This window comes from Hakea prostrata, chromosome 3 (genome assembly GCF_041222555.1).
Source record: "Hakea prostrata isolate BN-2017 chromosome 3, UWA_Hpros_2, whole genome shotgun sequence".
Taxonomy (NCBI): domain Eukaryota; kingdom Viridiplantae; phylum Streptophyta; class Magnoliopsida; order Proteales; family Proteaceae; genus Hakea; species Hakea prostrata.
In genome coordinates this window covers 60,289,163-60,306,259 of record NC_142602.1, presented here as the reverse complement: position 1 = coordinate 60,306,259, position 17,097 = coordinate 60,289,163, and the positions used below count along the sequence as shown (strand labels likewise).

The following is a 17,097-nucleotide window of genomic DNA, read 5'->3' as shown; positions in this document are numbered from 1 at the left end:
GCGAGGTTTCTGCAGAAGTGACATGAGGAAGAGTTGCTTCAGTCATGGAAGCAATCAACCACCCGAGAAGCAACTGATCTTGCTGATCCCAAATCACAACAGACGGAGACGCAGAGCCATCAGCAGTTGGAGATGGTCGAAGATAAGAGCCATCCAAGAAACCGAAAAGATCATATCCTCTGAGAAAAGGCACAAACTGAGATCGCCAGATCTGAAAATTGGTTGTAGTAAGCTTAATAGGCAAGCCATTACCAAGGTTCATAGAGAATAAAGATGAAGAAGCAGAGGATGACGAAGCGGAAGAAGAAGAAATAACAGGAGAGACACTCTTGACCTAGATCGAGGGCGCAAGCCCGAGAAGCTATCATGATACCATGTTAAGGTTTTAGAAAAACATTTGTATCACTTTATTAGATCCAAGAATTATATACAGAATTTACAATTCATGCATAAGAGTCAAATGGTCAACAACTTGTCCTAGCTGGCATGCTTAGTTGGCAACTCTATAATACACTGGTCCAATCACATACATGCAATTAAACCTAACTTTTTCCATCTCCCCGATCTTGTTGTGAAAACCTGGAAAATCTTTCTTTTCGAACTTGAAAGTACTGCACATCCCTACATGGAAAGACTTATTGCTTCTCTTTCCATATCCTCTCTTGTTGTGATAACCTGGATAATCTTCCTTTTCGAACTTTACTTCTTCTGCCAAACTTAGCCCAGCCTCTTTTGCTAGTTTCTCCACCTCCCACTTATTGAAAGGGTAACTTGTCTTGTGGGTCACATGAACTTGGCCATTGCTTGAAATCATGTTACATGCACTCAGAAAGAAACCCTTCACTACTTCTTGGTGAAGCCTGGGAAGACATTGATAAGTTCAATATTAAATCCAAGGTTGATTAACTACAAGGGTTGCCCAACATGTATGGAGAATGAAATTAATCCATTAGTCTGAGTCTATTCAACCCAGTTGCAGTTTAACTCACTTGATTTGTACCGAGTCACATTCCTGTAGATCATGACTTAGGCCAGCATGAGGAAAATTGAAGATTATTTTATCAAATTTCTGAGCTTTCAGAAGAGGGTGTTCGTTCATGGTGTGGCAGTCAACTTCATGCAGAATGGTGCAACCTAATTTCTCCAGTGTCTCCAAGTTTGCCCCTGCTGTTGGGTGCTTGACCGTTAAAGTCCCTGTCATTCCATGAACCAAAGAGTGAAAATAACTCATCAAATACAATAGAAAGTAGGAAGAAAAGCGAAAAAATATCTAGTTCTGTAAATGTGTTTACGCCTGCAATCAAGGGACGTAGACACCATGTTCTTGGCAGAGCCAAAGGCACATGCCAAACATGTAGAGAAGGAGAAATCACCCTCTCCAACGAGTAAAATCTTCTGAGAGCTGCTGTAGTACATGATTCGTTTCTGTGTTCCCTCCATTTCTCAGTTGGCAACCTTTCAGTTTTCCTCTTCGGAGGATTTCTTTATATCATTCTGTTTGTTTCGTAACTTGAAAATGTTAATTGGGAATATTCTTTTATTTCCCCCGCTGGAAAAGTCTCTTGTTTTCTCCGAGGCTCAAAGTATATTTAGGTTGGGAATCTGAAGGGGTGGTCGAATTTGAAATCCTTCCGAAATTTGATAGATATCTTTGATTGTCTTCTTTCTTCTCTTTCTTTCTTTTTAATAGCAATTTTTACCGCCATAACAAAAATGAGACAATATTTCATTGAAGAGTTATTCAAGTGATAATTGACACCTCTTAGTGAAGAGGTCATGGGTTCAATACTTCGTGTGGTTTATCTAATAGTCTGCACCCCTAAAAGCCACCAATCCCCCTAAAAAAAAAGGTTAATACTTATTTAAGAATATTAAGCTACTTATTTGATTCTTCTACACTTTGGGATGATAAAACCTGTGGCGAACGCAAGGTACAAAATATTGCCGACACAAGGGGTGTTAGTGGCTGGCAAAACCACCGGAACCCCAAAATGTCAGTAGTATTTCATCGACATCTAAATGGGGTACACTAAAATAGATGAACTGTAAGGATTCAAAGTGGTGGTGATGCCATGACAATGACAGTGGAAGGTAGCCCAATGCCGAAGAGAATGATGGTGAAGTTGGGTTGAGTGTGTTGCAGATTATCTAGCTCGGAAAGCACAATCTTTGGCAGGGAAGATTGTGTGTGATGTTTCTATTCCTTGGTTGCAAAACATGTGTATTGTAACCTCAGTTTCGCCTGTTTTATAAATCAAGTTTATTATAAAAAAAAAATATAAAAAAATTGGGTTGAGTGTGGAGGAGACCATAAAGATGGTGCTCAACAAGTACAAAGAAGAAAAGAAAACACCTCATCTAGATTGGGATGCAGCTTCTTTTCAGTTGCATCAGTCTTACTTCAGCCTTGACAGTGAGTCTGTCTTTACTTTCTTTCTTTTTCATCTTCTTCTTCCATGATTGATTGATTTCAAGAACTCAAACAACTCTAATGTCTCTGTTTTAGTTTAGATTTTGAATGTTTAACTGATCCATGCAGCATAAAACACAAATTAGGGAGAGTTCTATTCAACCCAATTCAATTGAATTTGAAATGGGTTTGTGCCTACGGATTCACAAAAATAATAATTTGATTTACAATCCATTTGGATCTAAATGGACTTGTCCTGTTTTTTATGAGAAAGAAGATGAGAAACCGTGAAAAACGAAGTAAGCATATGCAGATCTAGATTTTAAAACTTTCAATTTTAAATTAATTATCGCGATATTTTGAAATTATTGGCTTTTATCACCAATTTTTGGTAAATCTCGTATCGCCAATCTATTCCGTATAGCCAAGTTCCAAAACCGCAAAATGTCACCCAGTTTTCCTTCCTTGGACTAACCATTCATTTTCTATTTCTGAAAATAATACAAAGAAAACAAAAATTGAAAACTCAATGTACATATAGAAATCCATGGATGCTAACATGGGTTAGAATAAACGAAGGCACCAGAATTTGATTTTGAGTTCTTTATGGATACATTCCATCCCTCGCTCGCTCCCTTCCTCTGTAAGTATGACTTGGATCAAGAATGTTTTACAATTAACCAAAGGTGTTCAAGGAGCTGGTTGCTCATGACTTGAAAAGAGTTTTTTTTCTTCCTTTTATTTAATTTTTTTTCAAAAGTGCTTAGAAAGTTTACTCAAAAAATAAACACTATATGATAAAGAGATGATAAATATTTCGATGTGAATCAATCTTTGGTATACGTAATACATAACGAAATATAGACTCGATCAGATCGAGTTCTTCTTGGTCTAGGCTTCCAAATTGGATCACACCGATCCAACCACATACATGCAATTAAATCTAAAGAAGGTATAAAATATGGTTCCAAGAACTTGAAAGTAATTTTCCCATCTCCTCTCTTGTTGTGAAAACCTGAAAAATCTTCCTTTTCGAACTTGAAAGTAGTGCACATCCCTAGAGGGAAAGACTCATTGCTTCTCTTTCCATCTCCTCTCTTGTTGTGATAGCCTGGATAATTTTCCTTTTTGAACTTTACTCCTTCTGCCAAACTTAGCCCAGCTTCTTTGGCTAGTTCCTCCACCTCCCACTTATTGAAAGGGTAACTTGTCTTGTGGGTCACATGAACTTCACCATTGCTTGAAAGCATGGTACTTGCACTTACAAAGAAGCCCTTCACTACATCTTGGTGAAGCCTGGGAAGACATTGATAAGTTCAATATTAAATCCAAGGTTGATTAACTAACTACAAGGGTTGCCCAACATGTATAGAAAATCAAATTAATCCATCAGTCTGAGTCTACTAAATCGAGTTGCGGTTTAACTCACTTGATTTGTTCCGGATCATGTTCTCGTAGATAATAACTGAAGCCAGCATGAGGAAAATTGAAGATTATTTTATCAAATTTCTGAGCTTTCAGAAGAGGGTGTTCGTTCATGGTGTGGCAGTCCACTTCATGCAGAATGGTGCAACCCAATTTCTCCAGTGTCTCCAAGTTTGCCCCTGCTGTTGGGTGCTTGACCATTAAAGTCCCTGTGATTCCATGAAACAAAGAATGAAAAGAACTCATCGAATATTATAGAAAGCAGAAAGAAAAGCAAAAAAGATGTAGTTCTGTAAATGGGTTTACGCTTGCAATCAAGGGACGTAGACACCATGTTCTTGGCAGAGCCAAAGGCACAAGCCAAACATGCCGAGAAGGAGAAATCACCCTCTCCAACGAGTAAAATCATCTGAGAGCTGCTGTAGTGCATGATTCGTTTGTGTGTTCCCTCCATTTCTCAGTTGGTGACCTTTCAGTTTTCGTCTTCTGAGGACTTCTTAATATCATTTTGTTAATTTGCTTCGTAACTTGGAAATATTAATTGGAAATATTCTTTTATTTCCCATGCTGGAAGAGTCTGTTGGTTTTCTGCCCTGAAGGCGTTACCAAATATTGATTTGGAATATTCTTTTATTTCCCATGCAGGAAGAGTCTGTTGGTTTTCTGCCTTGAAGGCTCAAAGTATATTTACGTTGGGGATTTTAATTTGGGGCAGCAGGCAGCTGCTGGCGGTCAGGATTTTGCCAAATATTCAAAATTGAATCCGACGGTAGGGAATGTATATATAAATATAAAATTTTAACTTTACATTCAAAGGTTTAAAAGTTTTAAAATTTACAAAGTAAAGTCGTGAGTCTACCCCGTTTCACCTCCACCTCCTAGCCAATACACTAGTGAGATTCAGTTACAGCGAAAAACGGGCAGGCACATTGGATTTCGCAAAACGTAGAGACCTCTCTCCTCTGTTGTCAATTAAAACTTGTTTCAGTTCTTGGGTAGGGAAGAATAATTTAAACTATTTTTTATTTTTCTAATGGTAGGTAGAGTATTGGGGAGGGTGCATTGAACTGTATTTTTAGAGGAAGAGTTGGGTTTATTAGAACTTCGGTTGCAATCAAACGGTTAGATAGGGAAGATAAGGAGTCAACTATGGTTTTCTGCAGGGAATTGATGATTGTGAGTTCTCTTCTTAATCGAAATGTTGTCCGCTATTGGGCCTTCTATATTGACCCAGAGGAGGGTTTGTTCTTGGTATACAAATATAATTTTTTCAGGGAATTGCATTTGTTATGTTGTTCATGAACATGGCATCACTCAGGAGTTATGTTCTGTAAAGCTACTGAAGTATCACAATGATGGGAGGTGGAGGTGGAGGTGGAGGTGAATCGGAGGAGCACCAGTATTTGAAAATTCGGGAATCAAATTGGGTAGACTCAGGGATTTCACTTTGTAAATTTAAAAACTTTTAAACCTTTGAATGTAAAATTAAAATTTTATTGTTACATATATATCCCCTCAGGTTTTCCCACGACCGTCCGATTCAATTTTGCATATGTGGCTAAATCCTAACCGCCGATGCCGCCACAAATTAAAATCCTTAGGTTGGGAATTTGAAGAGGTGCTCTAATTTGAATTCCTCCCGAAATTTGGCCAGGCCATCAGTTGTGAAAGGGGCTCGGCACCTCTATAGGGAGAATGTCTCCCAGAGAGTGCCTAGTAAACTTTGAGAAGACACCACATGAAAGATGTTGATCTGAAGGTTGGGATGAAAATATCTTTTTTTTTATCCGACTTGAAACCCACGAACAAGGCAAAACGGGAGTACATCCCAATCCTGAAGAGATACACCCTCTTCAAAATGCACAACCACTCTTCACGGTAATTTAAACACAAATTGAGGAAGAAAAAACTTGCCCTTTTCTCCGGTACAAACCCATTATTAATTTGCCATTATAAACATGTAAATTGTTTATCAACTCATTTCTGTTACCTCTTCTACATTAAATACGTATAAATTGCAGCAGAAATTTGTCCCGCACCAACTGATACATACGAAACCGATATGGTAATTAGACAGGAAATGGAAATAACAAAGAATAGAAGACTTAAGAATTTAAGTGGTTCGGCACGATTGTCTATGTCCACAGGGCAATCTCACAGAACAAATTTACTAATTAGGGAGAAATTACACACATCACTCACACAGTGTGTGGGACCCACTCAACAAGAATCTCACTTAGACAATATTACCCTTACCACTCTACCCACAATAATATAAACAAATAACAAAAGGCAAGAGACTCTACTAGAGATAATAACCCACCCCACTTGAAGGAAAGATCGCTCTATAGAGAACTCACTTTCCTAACACCCTCACAATACTCTAAGCACCTCGTTCTTGTGTGTTTGTAGTGTGTTGTGTTTTTAGGAGGAGAAATACGTGAACCTATTTATAGGCAAAACAATGAAGAGGTTAGGAACAATTTTTCAAAAAAGTGAATGGGGTTCCATTATTGCCTCATAAATGCCATTGATTTTTCTTCACCCTTTGTCAATAAATGTTACCGTCCAACAACAATTGTTAGTCTAATTAATGCATCAATTAATTCGACATAAACGAATGTCAAATGAGTCAGTATGCCTTCAAATTTCAGCAATCTGGAGGCCTCTATCCCCTAAGACAATGTTATCGTCAATGAAAACAGGAATCACAATACCACATCCAAGATGCTTTTAGAAATTTATACAAAATTACCACCTAAGGCATTTCCTTTCTCAAATTCTTACTTGCCATGTTGAAGGGAACTTGAAAAGAAGATGATCCGGAATTACTTACCAACTAAGATGAATGGAAGAAGCTTGCAAGTGATCCTAAGATAGAAGTTGCCTGCAGAAATGGAGAAGATGAAGATGAAGCTAAGACAAACCCTGCAGAAGAAGGAAGCCAAATTGGGTTTGGGATATTCTCGGGTTTCAACTTTCAAGTTACTCTTGGGAGATATTGTCCCTAGAAAGGAGCTGAACCCTTGTGAAAGCATGGCTGAAAACACGTTCAGATTCTTAAAAGCCTCTAGTCAAATCGGTTTAAGACGGAAAAAAATCATTTGCTGTGCACATCTCTCTGCTGTGCATAGCAGTGCGGCACCACAATTTGACACGTAGCATATTCCTAATAAACGGCTCATATTAGAAGGCAGGGTTTTAAGTGAAAGTGACCCATCTTATGACCCATTTTAACAATAAAATAACCCATTTTTGTGACCCGATTCTAAATGTGGTTGCCCAAGATTTGTTTCCATTTTCCCCCATTGTTCAGGCGATGTCCACTCCATCTTCTTCCCTCTTGTTCTTCCATCTATCTTTTTTCTGTTTAAGACTGGCTAGCATTCTCTCTCTTCAATTATTTATATCCACTTTTTGTTGGTATAGTTCATATATGTACAAGGAAAACATTAGTATACACTCCAAGATCCTTCAAGTGTTTATAAATTTTATTATTATTATTATTATTATTTATTTATTATTTTTTTAAGATTCCCAAAAGTGTTTAGGTAGTTGACTAAAAAATAAACACTATAAAATAAAGGGAAGATAAATGCTACTTAGGTACATGGCCCTTGCATTAACATAAGGCTAACAAGGAGATGTACTAGAACCCCGAGGGGTGGTCTAGTTGGTAAAAAACCAACACCTCCAATTCGAACCCCCTCGGGGCTAGGGGTGAAGCCCGACTTTGTATTTAAATTATATGTAACATCTACTCCCTTAAGGATGTAGTCAAGATGTGTGTAACATAATCCACGCAAACCAAAAAGGGTTGCACAAGGCATCATCAAATATTCATTTTGGTAAAAGATAGATAAGTCATGTTAAGGTTTACATTTAAGACTCTAGATGTATCAACATGCAACCAAACATTTATAATAATTTTATACTTTTATTAAATTAAATAATATAAGAATACACATTAAAGAAGTAGCAAATCTACCAAAGGATGCCTCCACTTTGAAGAAGATTTCATTGTCGAGCTCAAGTCTTCTAGGAAGAAGAAAAACATGGGAAAAACTAACTATGTTTCTTGAGTTTGCCTTGGCTTTCTATTTTGGCATTTAGTGCCTAGTTTCTATTTCTTTGCTTTGCATATTTCTGAGGGCCTTATTGGCTTTAGTAAGACTTTGTCTTTTGCTTTTTTGTTGTATCATTTCCCCTCTCCCTTTCTCACATTTTGGTTAATCAATTATTTAGTCATTCTAAAAAAAATAAAAAATAAAAAGGAACAAAATAATACTGATGTGTCCAAAATCTACTCAGCCCTTAGATCTCCTGAGAGTGACCTGCATAATAAAGTGTCAGATGTGGCCCGACCGGTGGGGTCGGGAGTCCACCTCCGAAGGCTAAGTCAGTTGATGAACTTAATCACAAACGGCTCTGCTAGAGCACAGAGCTAAGGAATGAATAACTTGAATACGATACAGATAGTAAGCATATGAGTGTTTTCATCCATCCCTACCTTGTGGGTAGATTGATGTCTTATATAGAGTGTACCTTCGAATCTTCTTCGTTTGATGTATTTGAGCCTTCTTCGGATAGTTGTTGGATCTTAACTGATAGATCCGTTGAGTGATAGACTTCTATTAGTTTGGACTAGTAGATGACTCCTAGGATAACCCGATTTTTTTCTAATGGTTATCCATATGATAGCGACGATTGGCAGCCGCTGAATTTTGCTAGCCGTCACTAGGTTGATTACCTTACTCGGAAAGTATCGGATTAGGGCATGCTTGTGACTGAGTAAGTTTTCTTCCTCAACAAGCTATCTCATGGACCCGACTAGCTCGAAAGCGAGTCGATTCCTTCCGTCCCGATCGGAGTCGAGGGTCAAACCAAGAATGAACCAAGTTCGAGCATATTTTATCCGTATCATGAGCCCCCCAGACCAAGCGTTCGGTCGATCCCGAGGGCTTGGTTTTTAACTGGGTTCTTCGTCGAACAATAGCCTTGCGTAATCCTCAACCCATTTAAATGTCATTTCACATTTAATGCGGTTGTGTCGCTTTTTCCTCGAGCTTTCTGAGGGTGAAGCCACGTGTCCTTTTGTAGCCGAAACTATCGCTGCTCACGCAATCCAAAAGATGGTTTCTGAACACCTGCTTTGGATTCGTGAGTTCAAACTTTCGAACCGTCTTCAAATCTCGATCCTTGATGCCGAATTCATCTCGATTGTACACGTCCTCGAACACTCGTGCGGGTGCTTAAAAGCGGCTCGTTGTCTCCGTAGGTTTCATTCTCCTTGTCTGGAATTTTAAAACCTCGTCATCTTCTTCGCGCCTTCACTATTCTTTCGTCCTTGAGCTTTCTGCCTCAGTGACTCAGTAAGTTTACTGACTCCTTCGCAAAGTTTACTTTTGTCTCCAGGTTTCTTTTTCCTGAAACCATAATCAGACCTTTCAGCGGTGTAGAAAGCATCACACCAAAATTTTAAAGGAAGACTAGACTCAGCCAAGAGAGCAATGCCCATCTCCACAATTTGTCTATGCCGCCTTTCAACTTTCCCATTTTGCTCGGAAGTATAGGGACAATAGAGCCTATGGACAATACCATAAGTGTCCAAAGTTTAGAAAAACTATGAAACTCAACACCCCAATCTAACTGAAGAGTTTTAATTGTAGTTGAAAACTGATTCTCCATAAGAGACTTAAAAAGTTGAAAAACCTTCAAATCATCAGATTTATGAGAGATAGTATACAACCATGTATATCTTGAGAAATCATCAACAAAAGATATATAGTATCTATGACCCTCAACAGAAGCCTCATGTGATGGACCCCATAAGTCAAAATAGATGATTTGCAAAGGAGCAGTAATGTGAGTAACACAACGAGCAAAAGGCAACTTATGAGACTTGGCAAGTTGACAAGAAGAGCAAACATTAACATTTCAAGGACCAACACATGGTAAATGAAAAGAACTAAGAATTCTTGAGACAGTAGGATATGCATCATGACCAAGCCTAAGATGCCATAAATCAGAGTTCACCTTGACAGCAAATAAGGCAATACCTTTATGTATAACATGCTTCACACTAGGCAAAGAATAAACACCATTGTCAAGATGACCTTTCATCAGAATATGGCCCGAGGACAGATCCTTGATATAAAAATAGTCATAATGAAATTCAAAGAGAACATCATTATCACCACATAACTTGCTTATAGACAACATATTATTTGAAGCAAAAGGCACATGTAAAACATCAGTCATCTTGAACAAATTATTATCACAAAGAAAAGCAGAATGACCAATGTGGCATGTGGGCAAACCTAAGCCATCCCCAATCATAACAGAGTCAACACCAGAATACTCCACAAGTGAATGGATAATTTGTAATTGGGAAGTAAGGTGATGAGAAGCCCCAGAGTCAGGAACCCATCAGGCAACAGCATTTTGAACAGCGGGATGAGCAGCAATATGAGCCATATTAGCTTGAGGGGACTCAGAAGCATACCTCTGAAAACAATAACGTGGTGTGTGGCCAGTCTGATCATAAATATGACAATAAAATGTACTATCACCTCTACCAGCACCTCTGTTAGCATAGCGACCACCATAACCTCTATGTGCACCTCTAGCTGCATATCTACCACCAATGAAGGAACCTCAAGAAGAAGCAATTGGTCCAACAGAGCAGAAGAGACACCTTTTGAGTTAGTCCTGGAGTGCACAAACTGAGCAATACGAAAAGGCTCAGAACAAAGAGAGAATGGAGCAACTTGAGCAATAAGATTTGTGACATCATGAAGAGCATTGTTAAGCCTAATTTCTTCACATAGAAGGAGTCCTTGAAAATTAGTGAGCTGAATAGGAGTTTCTCTGGTAGTCACAAAGGTGACAAAAGATTGGTATTCAGACCCGAGGCCTCCCAAGATGAATAAAACTTGCTCAGAATTTGATACAGGTTGAGTAGCCAGAGAAAGAGCATTCGTAACTTGATACGCAAAAGATAAGCAGTAATGGAGTCAGAGCCTTTCCTCAAATTATGAAGCTGCATTCTGAGTTGCATCACCCGAGCTTGAGAATAGGATGCAAACATAGAGGAGAGAGCATTCCAGGCTGCAAGAGAGGTAGAAATGCAAACCACTTGAGAATGCACAGATTCAGTGAGTGAAGCTAAGATCCAACTAAGAACTCTGCCATGTGAAGTAAGCCGGATTAGGAATAGGTGGTGTCACAGAGGAATCAAGATAAGGAGAAGGGCAAGGGCTCGTGCCATCAACAAAGCTTATCAGACCAGTGGAGCGAAGCAACGGCATGAATTGAGAGCGCCAAACCAAATAATTGTTGGAATTGAGTGCATTTGACACGAGAAAAAAAGAGGATTCAATGGATGGAATTGCAGAGTGTGGAGCAAAGGTGGAGGAATCAAAGGCCATTCCACCAAGAATATCAAGAAACCAAAAAGAGAACTCGGAAGATATGAGAAAGAAATAAAAAACTGGAACACGAATCACAATTATCAACACTAAAGAAAGAAATTGCAAATGGATCTGCAAGTACGATGGCGAAACCAGCAAGAACACACAAACAAGAAACAACTTCAACAATCAATCAAACACCAAGATCGAACAATCAACTCCAAAACAGCAGCACATCAAGATTGCTCAACATCGTACCAAAATCGATCAACAAACGAAGAACACAGATCTGAAATTCCATCAAATGAGCAAGACCAAACACATAAACTAATCCAACAATTACCATGCGGCAAGACAAACATAACAGATCTAAAACATAGAAACACAAGCTTTGTTGAAGATCTGAAACGCAGAAACCATAGATCTGATAGAGCAAACACAACCACAACAGATCTGAACGCTTGAACATATCGGAAATGTAGAGACCACTTGAATAGATCTGAAAACAGAAAAGAACGAGAAAGAACAGATAGCTCTAGGACAACCGCAAGATCAGTGAACAGAGATGAGCGGACAGGATCATGGAAGTGAATGATACCATATGAAACAATATTGAGTGAAATCAGTGTTATCCCAATATGAGAGTAACACACACACACACACACACACACACACACACACACACACACACACACACACACACACACACAACACAAAACATATATATATATATATATATATATATATATATATATATATATATATATATATATATAAAATATATATATATATATATATATATATATATATATATATAAAAAGAGAGAGAGAGAGAGAGAGAGAGAGAGAGAGAGAGAATATGACAGAGTATAATACAAGATACCGTATAAGAGAGAAATACATAGTACAATACTCTATTTACTCTATTCTCTAACAAAGGACACAAGGATGTCGGTTGCTGACGAAACCATTGAATTCCAAAATATCGACAATATTCCGTCGACATCTAAATGGGGTACAATAGAATAAACAGATTGTACGGATTTGAAGTAGTGGTGATGCCGTGACAATGACAGTGGAAGGTAGCCCAAGGTCGATGAGAACAATGGTGAAGTTGGGTTCGAGTGTGGAGGAAACGATAAAGATGGTGCTCAACAAGTACACAGAGGAACCAAAAAACACCTGATCATCTGGATTGCGATGCAGCTTATGTTGGAAAAATAAAACCTGGTGTAATCAGGAGCACGAGATAACAGTATGACAGCTGAAGCTTCTAGGCACGTTACTATGTCGCTGTCCTTAAGACGTAATTCGCCCCTCACGGAAGGTGCTATGAGGTACCAGCGAAACCGTCTCCCGGGATACAAAGAAGCCCAAACTCAAGGTTGTTTCCCAAGTTTTGAACAAAGCACAAGACAGATAATTATTCTAGACTATATTGCAAATTGAAAGTTAAATGAGATTATTAATGCTAAAGACCTAGGGGCGGATTTCACCATCTAAGCATCCCACCCTTTTCTCCCTCTGTGGGGAATTGAAACTAGAGGGGATTTATAGGCATTGAGGTGCCTCTCGGTACTAATAGAATTTCCCTCAATTGACCCACTTATTTCGTATGGGTGCACCAGAAATCTTAAATTCTGGGTTACAAATACGCCAACGCTTCATGGTTTACTCCAATGAGCTACACGTCCCCCCCCACTGGATCGTGATTAACAAACAGTTGATTAGTGGCCAATTAATCAAAAGCATGAAGAATAGAAGTAAAAACTCAATCAAGGGAAACAATATTCAAAATTATATTGTGAAGTCAAGAGTGGGAATTCAAAGATAGGCTACTTCTGATCCCTAGATCTGAATTAGTTCATACTTGAAACTAAAAACATTATAGAGAGTTCAGACTTTATAGGCATTCAGGTCTCCAAAGCCATCCAACGTCTTCCCGGTTCAACCTCCACGCTCTCATGCACGTCCACCCTCTTTCTTATTCTCGGGTTTGCACCCTCTTTAGATTAATTAAACTCGGGTTTGAATCAAACGCCAACGTTCATATCCAAGAGCCGTTGGATCGTATGAATCGGACTAATTTGCGATCCCCAATGCATAACCCGTGGTTCGAAGATCCTGAACCATCAAGATGACATTTATGGATCTAACTTGTCATCGCCCTAAAAGATCTTCTATCCTTCTTATTTGAAGGATTCTCTCCTCTTTGATCAAAATAGACGGTTCAGATCTGATCTCGCTCGAAGCGTGCAGCGTGCAGCGTGCTAAGTGCTAAGTGCTAAGTGAGTGCGCCTAAGAACGCCTCATTTTCTGTATGTGTTTGCTTGGGTAGGACTCTTGCAAATCCGGATTTGATTGATAATTTCCTACATGTAAAAGTAATAAATCTTTATTAGAATTTGTTAGGAAATATATAAAATCACCAAAATTATAGAAATTAAGGGAAAGGGTGCAACATATTCATTTCATATCATATTAGGGTAAATTGATATAAAACAATTGTAAATACATGGAAATATAGTTAATTAATCATATAAAATAATATGCATGAAATCAACTTATCAACATGCATTGGCATGTCTTTTGATATTAAATCAAAGTTAATAGGCAGTACCTATTAATTAACTTGGATTCCGACATCTCGGTTTCCAATGTGGGACTATATAACACACTTTCCTAAAATAAACAAAGGAAAGTTTCCGCACTTATAAATCCAATTTTAAATGAAACGTTTATTATTTTATTATATTAAAAATAATACAACACTTTTCAATTGCATTAGTCTTACTTCAGCCTTGACAGTGAGTCCGTCTTTACTCTTTCTTTCAAATAAGTCTTCTTCTTCTTCTTCCATGATTGATTGATCGATCGAATGATTGATTTCCAAAACTCAAACTACTCTAATGTCTCCTCTATTGTAGTTTGGATTTTGCCAAGCAGCATAAAAAACAAATTAGGGAGGGTTCTATTCAACACAACTCATTTGAATTTGAAATGGGTTTGTGCCTATGGATTCACAAAAATAATTTGAATTTTATTTACAATACATTTGGTTCTAAATGGACTAGGATGTCCTGTTTTAGATGAAAAAGAAGATGAGAAACCGCGAAAAACAAAGAGAGCAGATGCAGATCTAGATTTTAAGACTTTCGATTTGAAATTATTGCAATATTTTTAAAATTATAGGTGATATATCGTCAATTTTTGGCAAATCTGGTATCACTAAGCTCCGAAACGGCAAAATATCACTGAGTTTTCCTTCCTTGGGCGAACCATTCATTTTCTATTTCTGAAAATAATACAAAAGAAGACAAAAATTGAAAACTCAATGTATATATAGAAATCTAAGGATGCTAACATGGGTTAGAATAAATGAAGACACCAAATTTAATTTTGAGTTCTTTATGGATACATTTAGGGGTGTCAATGGTTCGGGTTGGGCCGGTTTCGAGCCGGGCCTAACGGTTTCGGGAAAGTTTCGGGCCGGTGCGGTTTGGGTTCGGGTTGACTAATGGTTTGGGCTAACGGTTTAAAATTGGGTTTACTAACGGTTTGGGTTAGGGTTTACTAGCGATATGTTTTATTAAGTTTTCTCCAAGTCTCTTGTGTTCGGTGTTCAAACCAAAAACTTTTTTCTACAAAGAAGTAAAAATTATAGAACTAATATATACAAATGAAAGTTGGCATCTTGATAAATTTTAATGGGTTGTCTCTACATATTCTACTCCCTCTTCTTAATACTTGTAAAAATGGATAAAAATAAAGCATTTATAGATTTTAAAAAAATAATACAATTGCTAAATATTGACTAAACCCATCTTTCAAATGGCAAAGGCTTTGACTGGCAAAACAATTAAGGAAAATAAATGAACACTTGGGGGTTTTCTTGTCTTTTACATTTAAATTAAATTATTTTATTTATTTAATTTATTTATAATAGGTTTAACGGGTTGGTTTGGGTTCGAGCTAGTTTCGGGCCAAACAGTTCGGGCTAGCATGCCACACACGGGCTGGCCCGGCCCAGCCCGAACCATTTGGGGCTGAAGTTGTTCAGCCCAAACACGACCCATTAAGTTTTGGTTCGGGCCGATCCGGGCTATAATGGGCCGGTTCGGGTTAGGTTTTGACACCCTTAGATACATCCCATCCCTCACTCACTCCCTTCCTCTGTAAATATGTCTTGGATCTAAAATGTTTTACAATCAATCAAAGGTGTTTAAGGAGCTGGCTGCTCATGCCTGTTATTACACCTTAAGGGTTTTTTTTTTTTTTTTTGCCAAAAGTGTAAAGAAAGTTTACTCAAAAAATAAACACCATATGATAAAGGGATGATAAATATTTCAGTGTGAATCGATCTTTGGTGTACGTAACACATAACGAAATATAGACTCGATCAGATCGAGTTCTTCTTGGTCTAGGTTTTCAAATTGGATCACGCCGGTCCAACCACATCCATGCAATTAAATGAAGGTACAACATGTGGTTCCAAGAACATGAATGTACTTTTCCCATCTCCTCTCGTGTTGTGAAAACCTGAAAAATCTTCCTTTCTGAACTTGAAAGTACTGCACATCCCTACAGGGAAAGACTCATTGCTTCTCTTTCCATATCCTCTCTTGTTGTGATAACCTGGATAATCTTCCTTTTTGAACTTTACTTCTTCTGCCAAACTTAGCCCAGCTTCCTTTGCTAGTTTCTCCACCTCCCACTTATTGAAAGGGTAACTTGTCTTGTGGGTCACATGAACTTCACCATTGCTTGAAATCATGTTACTTGCACTCAGAAAGAAACCCTTAACTACTTCTTGGTGAAGCCTGGGAAGACATTGATAAGTTCAATATTAAATCCAAGGTTGATTAACTACAAGGGTTGCCCAACATGTATGGAGAATGAAATTAATCCATTAGTCTGAGTCTATTTAACCCAGTTGCGGTTTAACTCACTTGATTTGTTTCGGGTCATGTTCCCGTAGATTATAACTGAAGCCAGCATGAGGAAAATTGAAGATTATTTTACCAAATTTCTGAGCTTTCAGAAGAGGGTGTTCGTTCATGGTGTGGCAGTCCACTTCATGCAGAATGGTGCAACCTAATTTCTCCAGTGTCTCCAAGTTTGGCCTTGCTGTTGGGTGCTTGACCATTAAAGTCCCTGTGATTCCATGAAATAAAGAGTGAAAAGAACTCATCGAATATTATAGAAAGCAGAAAGAAAAGCAAAAAAGATATCGTTCTGTAAATGGGTTTACGCTTGCAATCAAGGGACGTAGACACCATGTTCTTGGCAGAGCCAAAGGCACAAGCCAAACATGCAGAGAAGGAGAAATCACCCTCTCCAACGAGTAAAATTTTCTGAGAGCTGCTGTAGTGCATGATTCGTTTGTGTGTTCCCTCCATTTCTCAGTTGGTAACCTTTCAGTTTTCGTCTTCTGAGGACTTCTTAATATCATTTTGTTATTTTGCTTCGTAACTTGGAAATATTAATTGGGAATATTCTTTTATTTCCCATTCTGTTGGTTTTCTGCCCTGAAGACTCAAAGTATATTTACCTTGGGGATGTTAATTTGCTGCAGCAGTCAGCTGCTGGCGGTCTGGATTTTGCCAAATATGCAAACCTGAAGGATATACATGTAAATATAAAATTTTAATTTTACATTCAAAAGGTTTAAAAGTTTTTAAATTTACAAAGTAGAGTCCTTGAGTCTACCCGGCTTGATTCCCCATTTTCCAAACCCTGGGTGCTCCTCCGCTTCACCTCCACCTCCACCTCCTAAGGCATTTCCTTTCTCAAATTCTTACTTGATAGGATGAAGGGAACTTGAAAAGAAGACGCTCTGGAATTACTTAC

The 17,097-nt window shown here is 38.2% G+C and overlaps 3 protein-coding genes across 4 annotated transcripts; all 3 read right to left on the bottom strand.

Annotated features, from left to right (window-relative positions):
• Positions 1-412: 412 nt before the first annotated feature.
• LOC149022644 (uncharacterized protein At4g26485-like) lies at positions 413-1,441 on the bottom strand. Of its 2 annotated transcripts, none has more exons than XM_089147325.1 (3): positions 1,374-1,441; positions 990-1,194; positions 413-860 (listed from the first exon to the last, which is right to left on the bottom strand). In XM_089147325.1, exons 1-3 carry the CDS (start codon positions 1,438-1,440, stop codon positions 491-493), a joined length of 642 nt encoding a protein of 213 aa, XP_089003451.1. In that variant the 5' UTR covers position 1,441; the 3' UTR covers positions 413-490. The 2 variants fall into 2 exon arrangements, with proteins under 2 accessions (XP_089003451.1, XP_089003450.1); XM_089147324.1 differs by having other exon boundaries at positions 1,293-1,435.
• A 1,755-nt stretch (positions 1,442-3,196) lies between these two features.
• On the bottom strand, positions 3,197-4,290 carry LOC149022643 (uncharacterized protein At4g26485-like). The gene is made up of 3 exons (XM_089147322.1): positions 4,142-4,290; positions 3,840-4,044; positions 3,197-3,706 (listed from the first exon to the last, which is right to left on the bottom strand). The coding sequence occupies exons 1-3, from the start codon at positions 4,287-4,289 to the stop codon at positions 3,238-3,240; spliced, it is 822 nt and encodes a 273-aa protein (XP_089003448.1). The 5' UTR covers position 4,290; the 3' UTR covers positions 3,197-3,237.
• An 11,331-nt stretch (positions 4,291-15,621) lies between these two features.
• Positions 15,622-16,645, bottom strand: LOC149022642 (uncharacterized protein At4g26485-like). The gene is made up of 3 exons (XM_089147321.1): positions 16,499-16,645; positions 16,197-16,401; positions 15,622-16,067 (listed from the first exon to the last, which is right to left on the bottom strand). The coding sequence occupies exons 1-3, from the start codon at positions 16,620-16,622 to the stop codon at positions 15,686-15,688; spliced, it is 711 nt and encodes a 236-aa protein (XP_089003447.1). The 5' UTR covers positions 16,623-16,645; the 3' UTR covers positions 15,622-15,685.
• Positions 16,646-17,097: the final 452 nt, after the last annotated feature.

What these genes read in the sequence shown, in the direction of transcription:
- LOC149022642 (XM_089147321.1), bottom strand. Translation starts at nt 16,622, where the DNA reads ATGCACTACAGCAGCTCTCAGAAAATTTTACTCGTTGGAGAGGGTGAT. An exon ending in TACGTCCCTTGATTGCAAGC is followed by an intron (nt 16,402 to 16,498) that starts GTAAACCCATTT and finishes ATGGAATCACAG; the next exon opens with GGACTTTAATGGTCAAGCAC. An exon ending in CATGACCCGAAACAAATCAA is followed by an intron (nt 16,068 to 16,196) that starts GTGAGTTAAACC and finishes ATGTCTTCCCAG; the next exon opens with GCTTCACCAAGAAGTAGTTA.
- LOC149022644 (XM_089147324.1), bottom strand. Translation starts at nt 1,416, where the DNA reads ATGTACTACAGCAGCTCTCAGAAGATTTTACTCGTTGGAGAGGGTGAT. An exon ending in TACGTCCCTTGATTGCAGGC is followed by an intron (nt 1,195 to 1,292) that starts GTAAACACATTT and finishes ATGGAATGACAG; the next exon opens with GGACTTTAACGGTCAAGCAC. An exon ending in TGTGACTCGGTACAAATCAA is followed by an intron (nt 861 to 989) that starts GTGAGTTAAACT and finishes ATGTCTTCCCAG; the next exon opens with GCTTCACCAAGAAGTAGTGA.
- LOC149022643 (XM_089147322.1), bottom strand. Translation starts at nt 4,289, where the DNA reads ATGGAGGGAACACACAAACGAATCATGCACTACAGCAGCTCTCAGATG. An exon ending in TACGTCCCTTGATTGCAAGC is followed by an intron (nt 4,045 to 4,141) that starts GTAAACCCATTT and finishes ATGGAATCACAG; the next exon opens with GGACTTTAATGGTCAAGCAC. An exon ending in CATGATCCGGAACAAATCAA is followed by an intron (nt 3,707 to 3,839) that starts GTGAGTTAAACC and finishes ATGTCTTCCCAG; the next exon opens with GCTTCACCAAGATGTAGTGA.